Here is a 13,516-nt window from a genome sequence, read left to right on the forward strand (position 1 = left end):
CTCTGCCTGATGTTAACAACTTGACCTGCCCTCTGTCTTCATTATACATTTGAACACCATTGCTTGATACAGATGTGCTTGAAAGCCAGCAATGGTGTTCTAGTGAAGACCCATAGCAGGTTGACATGGTCAATAGATGTAATACATTAAGGGACTGTATGGATATGTCCCATCAGACCACACCCACCTCCTCGTGGTTCTTCTTGAGATAGATGAGCTCCTCCTTCAGTCCCTCGATCTGCATCTCCAGGTCAGATCTGGCCATGGTCATCTCATCCAGCATCCTCTTCAGCCCGGCGATGTCCGCCTCTACTGACTGACGCATGGCCAGCTCGTTCTCATACCTGAGAGATGGAGAGAGCTTAGGTCAAAGAACTGCCTGAATGTGTTCCTCTGTGAGAATAGCAGGGGGGTTATAGATTCTAGTATTCCATTAAGTTTGGGGAAAATAACAGAAAGTAACACCAGGCTTCTGATATGTCTGTTGGGAGGGTGTGGTTATGGTGGAGGTAAAGGGTAATGTCATTTGGTTTCTATTTTTGTAGATTCAATACAAAATTTAATAAAAAACAGTTTGAGTGTTTTTACAGATTTGGGGTTATTCCAAGTGGTTAATGTAATGTACCAGCAGTGTACTGTATCTGTGGATGGTGTTGGATGTACTTACTTGTTTCTGAAGTCGTCTGCAGCGAGCTTTGCGTTGTCGATGTTCAGATAGATGCTTCCGTTCAAGCAGGTGGCATCCTGGATCTGAGAGGTGGAGGATGGCAAAAACATTTCAGGATGGGGCATGCGTGGAATTTCACACTAATACAGTAAACTGTTAAATCACACACAAACTGTTAAATCACACTGTAATCACTCAGTTCTGAGTTTCAGCTGCACTGTAAATTATAGCTCACAGAAGCATTACAGGGAGCCTGTTATCTTTGTGAACATTGTAAAGCATGACACAAAGAAACTAATTGCACCTTTTGCAATCGCCTAGGGCGATTAAGAGAGTAAGGATTGGCTTCAATTATCCGCTTCATCTTCAATGCTTCAGCTGCAAATATGCATACTGTCTTGTCATTTATCTTCGGTGCAATATCTTGGTTTAATCAATTATTATATCATCTTGCATTTTCCAATGTTCATATATCACTCTCAGTAACTTGTTGGAAAATCAAGCCGATGTCACCTGTACTCTCTAGCAAAGGATAACATTGTCACTTTGCAGACATTATCATGTTTTGACATGCCGTGCTCTTGTCATCTAGGAAACATGTCACGTACCTTGTCCTGCAGGTCGGCGATAGTAGCGTAGAAGCCAGAGTAGTCGCGAGCGCTGGGGGACGTCTTGCTCTCCATGAACTGACGGATCTTCAGCTCCAGCTCGGCGTTGGCCGCCTCCAACAAGCGCACCTTCTCCAAGTAGGTGGACAGGCGGTCGTTCAGGTTCTGCATTGTGGCCTTCTCATTGACCGACACATGGAGGTCGGCTCCACCGCCACCACCACCACCCCCTCCCATGCCGAAAACAAAGCCGCCGCCGCCACCACCACCCCCTCCCATTCCGAAACCATAACCGCCACCACCACCTCCGCCGCCGGAACCGAACGAGGAGCTAGAGATGCGCACCCCAGAGCCTCCTGCACCTCCATACACACTGCCGGCCCTCATGGCAGTGACGCGGCCTCCTCCACCTCCACCACCACCACCCATCGAGGAGAAGCGGGAGGAGCCCAAACCCATTCCACCTCCACCTCCAGACCTCATGGACATGGTGCCACCTCCGCCTCCACCGCCGCTGCTGCTGTAGGACATGCTAGATCTGGAGAAGGACATGGCTGCTGAGAGCGAGTCTGCCTGCCTGGGATGAGGAGAGGGAATGTGGTGCACGGCCCAGCCACTGTTCCCTTTTTATGCTGCACAGGGCAGAAGGAGGGAGGGTGGGAGGAGGACATGGGCGGGAGAGGCAGAAGGGAGGAATAGAGAAGGGAGGAGTACAGGGAGGATTTACCACATATAGGGCAGGGGATCCTCCCCCACACTTTGACATGCAAGGATGCAGAAGGAGATGGAAGAGGATAGTTATGTACTGTGTGGATATGCAAATATTGAAAATATACTATTGTTGTGCAACTCCACTCTCCCCATCTCACTCTATGTATGGCATCTGCCTGCACAAACAAATAAAAGTGCACACACGTGTAAATAGTTGGAATTCCTCTCCCGTTTATAGCGTCTGGTTGAAAGCATAAACAAACCTGCTTCTATTAGCCTCAGGTAGGTAAATCAATCAGTCAACACACACAGTATAACTTTGACATGTTGTGACAGGTGAGCTTTGCCACGTTTTCTGAGCAAATTTTTTAAAACACTGAATGGCTATTTATCTCTAACTGTTATGTACCAAGACAGGGACTGGGGAATTTGTCAGGATCAAAATAGACATGAAAGGAGCAAAGCCCAGGTTGAACTCTTTATTTCACAACGGGAGAATTACACATATTTTAATGCCAAGGACATGCCAGAATGGCTTTCCAAGAGGTGTTGAGTTATCCTGAGTGGTCCAGCCTCAGTTCAAAAACAATGGATAAATGTTGCCCTAAGACTTGTCTAAAGTTTGTAAAAACTAAAATATACCTCATCACCTTACTTTGCCTTTTAATTATTCATAACTCATTTCCTGGTTGTATGTGGCTGTATACAACCCAGGCACAGAGAGCTGAGCCGAGCACATAGAGCCACTGACAGTCACTAGATTCACCCAGAACTCAACCGCTGTCCATTGGAATTCTGTAACTGGTTCTTCAGGACACACAATGTCCCCAACGTAGGAACAAACAGACCTCCTTCACATGAACAAATACAGTTGAAGTCGGAGGTTTACATACACTTAGGTTGGAGTCATTAAAACTTGTTTTTCAACCACTCCACACATTTCGTGTTAAGAAGGACATCTAATCAGGACATTACTTTTTGCATGACACAAGTCATTTCCACAACAATTGTTTACAGACAGATTATTTCACTTATAATTCACTGTATCACAATTCCAGTGGGTCAGAAGATTACATACACTAAGTTGACTGTGCCTTTAAACTGCTTGGAAAAGTCCAGAAAATGATTTTGGTTTTAGAAGCTTCTGACAGGCGAATTGACATAATTTGAGTCAATTGGAGGCATACCTGTGGATGTATATCAAGGTCTACCTTGAAACTCAGTGCCTCTTTGCTTGACATCATGGGAAAATCTAAAGAAATCAGCCAAGACCTCAGAAAATAGACCTCCACAAGTCTGGTTCATCCTTGGGAGCAATTTCCAAATGCCGGAAGGTACCACTTTCATCTGTACAAACAATAGTACGCAAGTATAAACACCATGGGACTAGGCAGCCGTCATACCGCTCTGGAAGGAGACACGTTCTGTCTCCTAGAGATGAACGTACCTTGGTGCGAAAAGTGCAAATCAATCCCAGAACAACATCAAAGGACCTTGTGAAGATGCTGGAGGAAACAGGTACAAAGTATCTACTTCCACAGTGAAACGAGTCCTATATCGACATAACCTGAAAGGCCGCTCAGCAAGGAAGAAGCTACTGCTCCAAAACCACCATAAAAAAGCCAGACTACGGTTTGCAACTGCACATGGGGACAAAGATCATACTTTTTGGAGAAATGTCTTCTGGTTTGATGAAACAAAAATGTAACTGTTTGGCCATAATGACCATCGTTATGTTTGGAGGAAAAAGGGAGAGGCTTGCAAGCCAAAGAACACCATCCTAACCGTGAAGCATGGGGGTGGCAGCATCATGCTGTGGGGTTGCTTTGCTGCAGGAGGGACTGGTGCACTTCACAAAATAGATGGCATCATGAGGAAAGAATATGATGTGAATATATTTAAGCAACATTTCAAGACATCAGTCAGGAAGTTAAAGCTTGGTCGCAAATGGGTCTTCCAAACAGACAATGACCCCAAGCATACTTCCAAAGTTGTGGCAAGGACAACAAAGTCAAGGTATTGGAGTGGCCATCACAACGCTCTGAACCCAAATCCTATAGACAATGTGTGGGCAGAAATGAAAAGGCGTGTGCGAGCAAGGAGGCCTACAAACCTGACTCAGTTACACCAGTTCTGTCAGGAGGAATGGGCCAAAATTCATCCAACTTATTGTGGGAAGCTTGTGGAAGGCTACCTGAAACATTTGACCCAAGTTAAACAATTTAAAGGCAATGCTACCAAATACTAATTGAGTGGGACTGACCCACACCACTGAAAGAAATAAAGGCTGAAATAAATAATTCTCTCTACTATTATTCTGACATATCACATTCTTAAAATAAAGTGGTAATCCTAACTGATCGAAGACAGGGAATGTTTACTAGGATTAAATGTCAAGATTTATGGTAAACTGAGTTTAAATGTAGTTGGCTTAGGTGTATGCAAACTTCGACTTCAACTGTATATCTAGAAGAAGACATCCTGAAGCAGTAATTTCTAGACCACAATCTAGTTGAAATGGATTCAAATCCAAAGTGTATCATTTGTGTCTTATTACAATTGTGAAATGATGGTATTTTCTGAGCAATGGTAAATCAGAAGGGTGCTTGCTGTCAGTCAGTTTACATTGGCGTGTTCACACAATCAAGGTGCCAGGCAAATGCATTCAATTTTTGATTAAATAAATTGATCTGAATGAATAAATCACTATATCATCTATCATACAATACATGGAAAAAGTATGTGGCTATTTCAGCCACACCCATTGCTGACAGGTGTATAAAATTGAGCACACAGCTATGCAATCTCCATAAACAAACATTGGAAGTAGAATGGCCTTAATGAAGAGCTCAGTGACTTTCAACGTGGCACCGTCATAGGATGCCACCTTTCCCTGCTATTGCTGCCCCAGTCAACTGTAAGTGTTGTTATTGTGAAGTCGAAACCTCTAGGAGCAACAACGGCCCAGCCGCGAAGTGGTAGGCCACACAAGTTCACAGATCCGGACCGCCGAGTGCTGAAGCACGTAAAAATAGTCTGTCCTCTTTTGCAACACTCACTACTAAGTTCCAAACTACCTCTGGAAGCAAGGCCAGCACAAAAACAGTTTGTCGGAAGCATTATGAAATAGGTTTCCACGGCCGAGCAGCAGCGCAAAAGCCTAAGGCCACCATGCGCAATGCCAAGAATCTGATAGAGTGGTGTAAAGCTCATCGCCATTGGACTACGGAGCAGTGGAAAAGTGTTCTCTGGAGTGATGAATCACGCTTCACCAACAGGCAGTCCGAGGGACGAATCTGGGTTTGGAAGATGGTGGTCTGAGGCTGGTTTTCATGGTTTGGGATATGCCCCTTAGTTCCAGTGAAGGGATATCTTAATGCCACAACATACAATGATATTCTATTAAACATCTTTGGGACGAATTGGAACGCCAGCTGCGGGCCTAATCACCCAATATCAGTGCCCAACCTCACTAATGCTCTTGTGGCTGAATGGAACCAAGGACCTGCAGCAATGTTCCAACATCTAGTGAAAAGCCTTCCCAGAATAGTGTAGGCTATTATAGTAGCATAGGGGGACCAGCTCCATATTAATACCCATGATTTTGAAATGATGTGTTCGACGAGCAGGTGTCCACGTACTTTTGGCCATGTAGTGTTTATGTGGTCTGCATCTTGACTTACGGCTGTGCACCACTTTGAGTCGAGCACTCAACTTTTCAAGAGTTTCCCAAATCTCCCACAGTCATATCTGTCAATGCGAACTGTACCATCATCTAACTCCAATGACTACTGATGTTGTGTAACTGTGGAGGCTCATCAGAGGAATAGGAGGACCACCCTACTCAGTGATTTTCAGAAGAAAAAAAAATCAAAAGAGATACTATGCTACATATACTCACATCACCAAATACCTGATTACCTAAAACACACTTCCGCAATGAAGGTCTACAGAAGTCTAAACAGGACCCTCTATTGTAGCACACTGGTGAAGCCGGAGGACAGCTATTTTCCATCCTCCTCTGGCTACATTGACTTCAATATACAAAATAGGAGGCTTGTGCGCCAGACCTACTTCCATAAACCTACATGGTAGTTCTGATGGAGACCACCCAGAACCTCGATGTGAATGTGGATGAGATCAAGTAATAATTTGTCAACAGAACCATCAATAAAGATTATGTGGTTGAATGAGAATGGGCTGTGTGGTTTCACTTCTTATAGAGATATTCATTCTTTATCATAGACTGACAATATGAATCTTTGAGAATGGATGTAATAGATGATACATTCTGTCATCTAATTTCAAATGAATTGTTTCAAATCTAAATTGTTCCACCAAAACATGGTGTCCAGCACTAGAGTTGACTCCACAAACACCCTCTACACATTGTATATCTCTGAATCTAAGAACTCGTCATTTATCTTGAAGAGATAGAATTATATAATGTTGCTGACAACTTTCAACATTTCTAAGATCACCATCAGATCAATGTACAAGTGAATGTCATAAAAATATTCGAGATCATACTGAAACATATGCTTTCTCAAGACCATAGAATTGGCCTCATGTGCAAAAGATGACACTCTATATGATAGTCAGATGTATAGGAGCATGCCAGATCAGATACATCAAGTTGAAAGACACAGAAAACAGGATGATGAAGTCAGCAAGTCAGAGCATCTTTATTGTATTCACAATGGGGTCTGTTGTTGGTGTCCCATCCAGATGTAGTAGAATATGTTGTTCTGGAGGTGTTAACCATAGAAATAGAATTACCAGAAAATAATTTCCCATTCAAGTCAATGTTCCATGATGGGTGTCTGAGGGGCTTTAGCCATTCTAGAAAGTATTGGAGGATGTTATGCACATCATAAACTAGAGTTAACCAGAACTGGCCTAAAGAAATTACACAGATAACGAAAATAGGGATTTTTCATCTGACGAAGACTTTATAAATTGAAACGTTGTATTTTAGGTTGCATGAACAAAGCAATGTGGAGCAGTAATATTCCATGTGCTGGCCTCTCATTTCCTATACCCATTCTAGTAATTATATTTCTATGGGGTTAACCTGTTGCTTGCTGCAGTGCTCGCTGTGTGTGTGGGACCTTAAGTGGTATCTTAGGTTTCACTTGAGGAGACAACCTTGTCGTCCACTATTTCCTCTTCGGTGATCACCACATTGCCTTTGGTGGAGGAACTGAGGCCGGAGTTGAGGCCGGAGCTAGAAGAGCTGATGTGGGAGCTGAAGGAGCTATGGCCAGATTTTGAGGAGCTGAGGCCGAGGCTGTGAGGAAGGGAAACCCATGGTTAGCATAGTTAGGATCTATGATCATAATAAGTATCTATTAAAGGTCACATAGCAGTAAATTCACATCCAAAGGAACAATGGCTCACATTAAGGTGAACTTCAAATTAGCATTGCTTCTAAATTGAAATGTTGAAGGAGACATTCATTCATTTTCACTTGTTTCAAGGACCCTTGTTTCAAGGACCCGTCTTCCCATCCTGCCTTACCCGCTAGCCTCTCCGTCCAGCAGCCTCCTGTACTCAGCAATCTCCATCTCCAGGCGTGTCTTGATGTCCAGCAGCATCTTGTACTCCTGGCCCTGGCGTTCCATGTCGCTGCGGAGAGACACTAGCTGCTCCTCCAGGCTGGTCACTTGGTTCTGGAGGCGACCCAGCTGCATGGAGTAACGGCCCTCCGTCTCCGCCAGCGTGTTCTCCAGGGAGCCTTTCTATTGGCCGGGAGAGACAGAGATCAAAAACTGGGAGTAAGTTTGGAATTTGGAATGTTTACTGTCATACTGAAAAGGTTAGCTTGAGTAATTGAATGTGAAGGCAGGTAGAGGTTAGCTATAGTAACGGACAAAACAAATATGCTTGTTCTAGGTCCCAAGAAACAAAGAGATGTTCTGTTAAATCTGACAATTAATCTTGATGGTTGTATAGTCGCCTCAAATAAAACTGTGAAGGACTTCGGCGTTACTCTGGACCCTTATCTCTCTTTTGACGAACATATCAAGACTGTTTAAAAGACAGCTTTTTTTCCATCTACGTAACATTGCAAAAATCTAAAACTTTCTGTCCAAAAATGATGCAGAAAAATGTATGCACGCTTTTGTCACTTCTAGGTTAGACTACTGCAATGCTCTACTTTCCAGGCTACCTGGATAAAGCACCAAATAAACTTCAGTTAGTGCTAAACACGGCTGCTAGAATCTTGACTAGAAACAAAAAATGTGATCATATTACTCCAGTGCTAGCCTCTCTACACTGGCTTCCTGTTAAGCCTAGGGCTGATTTCAAGGTTTCAACTGCTAACCTACAAAGCATTACATGGGCTTGCTCCTACCCATCTTTACGATTTGGTCCTGCCGTACATACCTACACATACACTATTGTCACAAGACGCAGGCCTCCTCATTGTCCCTAGAATTTCTAAGCAAACAGCTGGAGGCAGGGCTTTCTCCTATAGAGCTCCATTTTTATGGAATGGTCTGCCTACCCATGTTAGAGACACAGACTCGGTCTCAACCTTTAAGTCTTTATTGAGAATCATCTCTTCAGTAGGTCCTATGATTAAGTGTATTCTGTCCCAGAAGGTGAACGGAAAGGCACTGGAGCAACGAACCGCCCTTGCCGGTTCCCCTCTCTTCACTGGGATTCTCCACCTCTAACCCTGTTACGGGGGCTGAGTCACAAGTTTACTGATGCTCTTCCATGCCGTCCCTAGGAGGAGTGTGTCACTTGAGTGGGTTGAGTCACTGATGTGAGCTTCCTGTCTGGGTTGGCGCTCCCCCTTGGGTTGTGCCGTGGCGGAGATCTTTGTGGGCTATACTCGGGCCTTGTCTCGGGATGGTAAGTTGGTGGTTGAAGATATCCCTCTAGTTATGTGAGGGACTGTGCTTTGGCAAAGTGGGTGGGGTTATATCCTGCCTGTTTGGCCCTTGACCCCTCCTGTACCAGCCTCCAGTATTTATGCTGCAGTAGTTTATGTGTCGAGGGGCTAGGGTCAGTCTGTTATATCTGGAGTATTCATCCTGTCTTATCCTGTGTCCTGTGTGAAATTAAGTATGCTATCTCTAATTCTCTCTCTCTTTCTCTTTTCTTTCCTTCTTTCCTTCTTTCTCTCTTTCCTTCTTTCTTTCTTTCTTTCTTTCTTTCTTTCTTTCTTTCTTTCTTTCTTTCTTTCTTTCTTTCTTTCTTTCTTTCTTTCCTTCTTTCATTTCTCTCTCTCTCTCTCTCTCTCTCTCTCTCTCTCTCTCTCTCTCTCTCTCTCTCTCTCTCTCTCTCTCTCTCTCTCTCTCTCTGAGGACCTGAGCCCTAGGACCATGCCTCAGGACTACCTGGCCTGATGACTCCTCGCTGTTCCCAGTCCACCTGGCTGTGCTGCTGCTCCAGTTTCAACTGTTCTGCCTGCGGCTATGGGCCCCTGACCTGTTCACCGGACGTACTACCTGTCCCAGACCTGCTTCTTTCAACTTTCTAGAGACAGCAGGAGTGGTAGAGATACTCTGAATGTGATTGGCTATGACAAGCCAACTAACATATACTCCTGAGGTGCTGACCTGTTGCGCCCTCGACAACCACCGTGATTATTATTATTTGACCCTGTTGGTCATCTATGAACATTTGAACATCTTGACCATGTTCTGTTATAATCTCCACCCGGCACAGTTTTAGGCTGGGTTTCTGTACAGCAATTTGAGATATCGGCTCATGTAAGAAGGGCTTTATAAATAAAAATGATTTGATTTGATTTGGTGCCTGGCTATAACAACTTGAGGGATAGTGTTAGAGTCCAGGTGAAAGTGAGATACTTGAGGGATGGTAGAGAATGATGGAAGAGTCAAATGTTGATTATTGCAGAAAGTTGCAGAAAGTTGTGTAAGTAATGTGCCCTAAACTGTGGTCCTCGGTCAGATGTTTGTAATTACGGCTCACCATGGTGAGCTGTGACTGCAGTTCGGCTTCCAGGCCCTGCAGTGTGCGACGGATCTCCGAAATCTCTGACTTGGAGGTCTGGAGAACCTCTGTGCTGGACGCCACCTCCTGGTTCAACGTCTCTGTCTGTAAAACACAATAAGTGGTCAATCATCACAGAAACAAACCAACATTTCAGCTCATGATAGAATGTGACAACGTTACCAACTAGAAGTAAAGCAATATCTACACCATGAACATAGTTTAAGGGTTCTAGAGGTTCTACCTTGGTCTGGAACCAGGCTTCCAGGTCACGCTGGTTCTTGGCACTAACGGTCTCGTACTGCTCACGGATCTCAGCCATGACTCTGGACAGGTCCTCCTGTGGTGCTGCGTCCACCTCCACATTGATCTGTCCAGTCATCTGAGTCCTCATGGCCAGCAGCTCCTTTGGAGAAAAACATAGAGGTGAGTGTAAAGGACTAAGAAGTGACTAACCTCTGCCTGATGTTAACAACTTGACCTGCCCTGTCTTCATTATACATTTGAACACCATTGCTTGATACAGATGTGCTTGAAAGCCAGCAATGGTGTTCTAGTGAAGACCCATAGCATGTTGACATGGTCAATAGATGTAATACATTAAGGGACTGTATGGATATGTCCCATCAGCCCACACCCACCTCCTCGTGGTTCTTCTTGAGATAGATGAGCTCCTCCTTCAGTCCCTCGATCTGCATCTCCAGGTCAGATCTGGCCATGGCCATCTCATCCAGCATCCTCTTCATCCCGGCGATGTCCGCCTCCACTGACTGACGCATGGCCAGCTCGTTCTCATACCTGAGAGATGGAGAGAGCTTAGGTCAAAGAACTGCCTGAATGTGTTCCTCTGTGAGAATAGCAGGGGGGTTATAGATTCTATTATTCCATTAAGTTTGGGGAAAATAACAGAAAGTAACACCAGGCTTCTGATATGTCTGTTGGGAGGGTGTGTTTATGGTGGAGGTGAAGGGTAATGTCATTTGGTTTCCTTTTTATAGATTCAACACAAAATGTAATAAAAAACAGTATGAGAGTTTTTACAGATTTGGGGTTATTCCATTCCTCTTAGAGCTCCCCCTCTATACTGCCCCCGTTGGAGAAAGTGCGTGCCCATAGTAAACTGAAAATATTTTTTCCCAAAATGGCTAATATATGCATATAAAAATTATTATTGAATAGAAAACACTCTAAAGTTTCTAAAACCGTTTAAATTATGTCTGTATGTAAAGCAGAACTCTCAGTGCAGCCTTTCTCCCAAACTCTCTCTTGTGAAGAGAAAAGTTGGGTCAACTTTGACGTCATGGCCCCCACCCTTCCCAGGCAGCTACTGATCCAGGAACAGTCTCTATCTGTTCAGCGCGATGTCAGCTTTCAAATGGAACGTTCATTGTGAGAATCCCACGAGCCCTGCACGTTTGGCGGGCGAAATTGCTCGTGTCCCTCTGAAAAACAGGCACTCTATTGCGCGCGGCCGATTTGGAGTACAGTCTTTTTCCATGATCCAGCATTTGAAGCCGGATTGTCTGTTCGCGCTGATCTTTGTTCTACATGCTAAAAACACCATAAAGCTCGATTTTTCACATTGCTTGACCAGTTTAGTGGACATATAATATGTAAATTGAAGTTTTGATGCGCAAGAGTGCTGGACCAGAAGTCATTTTGGATGCATTTCAGCCGAAGCTGTTAACATGTGCTAATACAGAGACACACAACGTGAAACCAAACGATGTATTGGGTAAGTATGACTCCTTCTACGTCTTCTGATGGAAGAACATCAAAGGTAAGGGAATATTTATGTGGTTATTTGGTGTTTCTGTGGACTCCAAACGTAGAGGAGACATACTGCTAATATCTGAGCGCTGACTCATAGTATAGCCCAGTGAACGATGTCTGTAACGTTAAAAATAAATGTAATACAGCGGTTGCATTAAGAAGAAGTGTATCTTTGTAAATATATGTAGAACATGTATATTTAGTCATGTTTATTGCTTGTTATCTGACGTTATCTGTCGGAGCTATCATCATTTCTCCTGACATTTGAGTAGCATTTTTTGAAATGTCGTCATTGTAAACAGAGATTTATGGATATAAATGGCATATTATTGAAAGAAAATTAAATGTACTGTGTAACATGTAATATTACTGTCATCTGATGAAGATTTTCAAAAGGTTAGTGAATTATTTATTTTTTTAATCCTACTTTTAAATTTTATTTTTTCTGGGACAAAATGGCCGCCGCTTGCCTTTTGTTTCGGTGGTGATCTAATATAAATATGTGCTATGTTTTCGCCGTAAAACATTTTAGAAATCTGACTTGCTGGGTAGATAAACAAGGTGTTTATCTTTCATTTGCGCCATTGGATTTGTTAATGTGTGGAGGTTAAATATTTTTAGGAATATTTTTGCGTTCCATGCGCCACCTTCCAGCTGAACGTGGGGGGGGGTGTTCCCAAATTGGAACCCTAGTCCCCTTCTGGTTAATGTAATGTACCAGCAGTGTACTGTATCTGTGGATGGTGTTGGATGTACTAACTTGTTTCTGAAGTCGTCTGCAGCGAGCTTTGCGTTGTCGATGTTCAGATAGATGCTTCCGTTCAAGCAGGTGGCAGCCTGGATCTGAGAGGTGGAGGACGGCAAAAACATTTCAGGATGGGGTATGCATGGAATTTGACACGGATGCAGTACACACAAACAGTGATACCACACTGTAAGCATTGAGTTCTGAGTTTCAGCTGCACTGTAAAGGATAGACCATAGAAGCATTACAGGGAATCTGTTGTCGTTCTGATCATTGTATAGCATGACATGACACAAAGAAACATTTTGCAACTTTTGCAATCGCCTCGGGGCTATTAAGAGAGAGGAAGGATTGGCTTCAATGATCTGCTTTACTTTCAATTCTTCAGCTGCAAATATGCATACTGTCTTTGCATCTATCTTTGGTGCAAATTCTTGGTGGAATCAATTATAACAAATGTATATAATTTAGCATTTTCTAAAAGTCATATTAATTTCACTATTAGTAAGTTGTTGGAAAAACAATCTGATGAAGTGTACACCATGTACAGGTACTCTCTAACAAAGAATAACATTTTCACAATGCAGACGTTATCATGTTTTGACATGCTATGATGTCATCATTGAGTGCTCTTGCTGTCTAGGAGACATGTCACATACCTTGTCCTGAAGGTCGGCGATAGTAGCGTAGAAGCCAGAGTAGTCGCGAGCGCTGGGGGACGTCTTCATCTCAAGGAACTGACGGATCTTCAGCTCCAGCTCGCCGTTGGCCGCCTCCAACAAGCGCACCTTCTCCAAGTAGGTGGACAGGCGGTCGTTCAGGTTCTGCATTGTGGCCTTCTCATTGGCCGAGACATTAATGTCGGCTCCACCGCCGCCACCACCACCCCCACCCATGCCGAAACCATAACTGCCACCGCCGCCGCCAACCCCTCCCATGCCGCCACCACCCCCTCCCATGCCGAAACCATAACCGCAACCGCCGCCGCCACCCCCTCCCATTCCGAAACCATAACCACCACCTCCGCAACCAGAACCGAAC

General features: G+C 44.0%; 1 protein-coding gene and 1 pseudogene across 6 annotated transcripts in view; both read right to left on the reverse strand.

The window, feature by feature from the left end:
• The window catches only part of LOC118389259 (keratin, type I cytoskeletal 13-like), a 36,479-nt gene that overhangs the window by 22,898 nt on the left and 65 nt on the right, over positions 1-13,516 (reverse strand). Inside the window, exons 1-3 of one of the 6 annotated variants that reach the window (XM_052527702.1) lie at positions 1,276-1,890; positions 668-750; positions 188-344 (exon numbers count right to left, since the gene is read on the reverse strand). The exons of 1 other annotated variant lie outside the window; for it this stretch is intronic. In XM_052527702.1, coding sequence (XP_052383662.1) covers positions 188-344; positions 668-750; positions 1,276-1,827 — 792 coding nt within the window. In that variant the 5' untranslated portion in view covers positions 1,828-1,890. Of the gene's footprint in view, positions 1-187; positions 345-667; positions 751-1,275; positions 1,898-13,516 lie in introns of those variants that run through there. 4 more of the 6 variants (XM_052527703.1, XM_052527700.1, XM_052527698.1 and 1 more) reach the window with 4 other exon arrangements.
• Positions 9,838-13,476, reverse strand: LOC118389401 (keratin, type I cytoskeletal 13-like; annotated as a pseudogene).

Source organism: Oncorhynchus keta, chromosome 10 (assembly GCF_023373465.1).
Source record: "Oncorhynchus keta strain PuntledgeMale-10-30-2019 chromosome 10, Oket_V2, whole genome shotgun sequence".
In the NCBI taxonomy this organism is placed as follows: domain Eukaryota; kingdom Metazoa; phylum Chordata; class Actinopteri; order Salmoniformes; family Salmonidae; genus Oncorhynchus; species Oncorhynchus keta.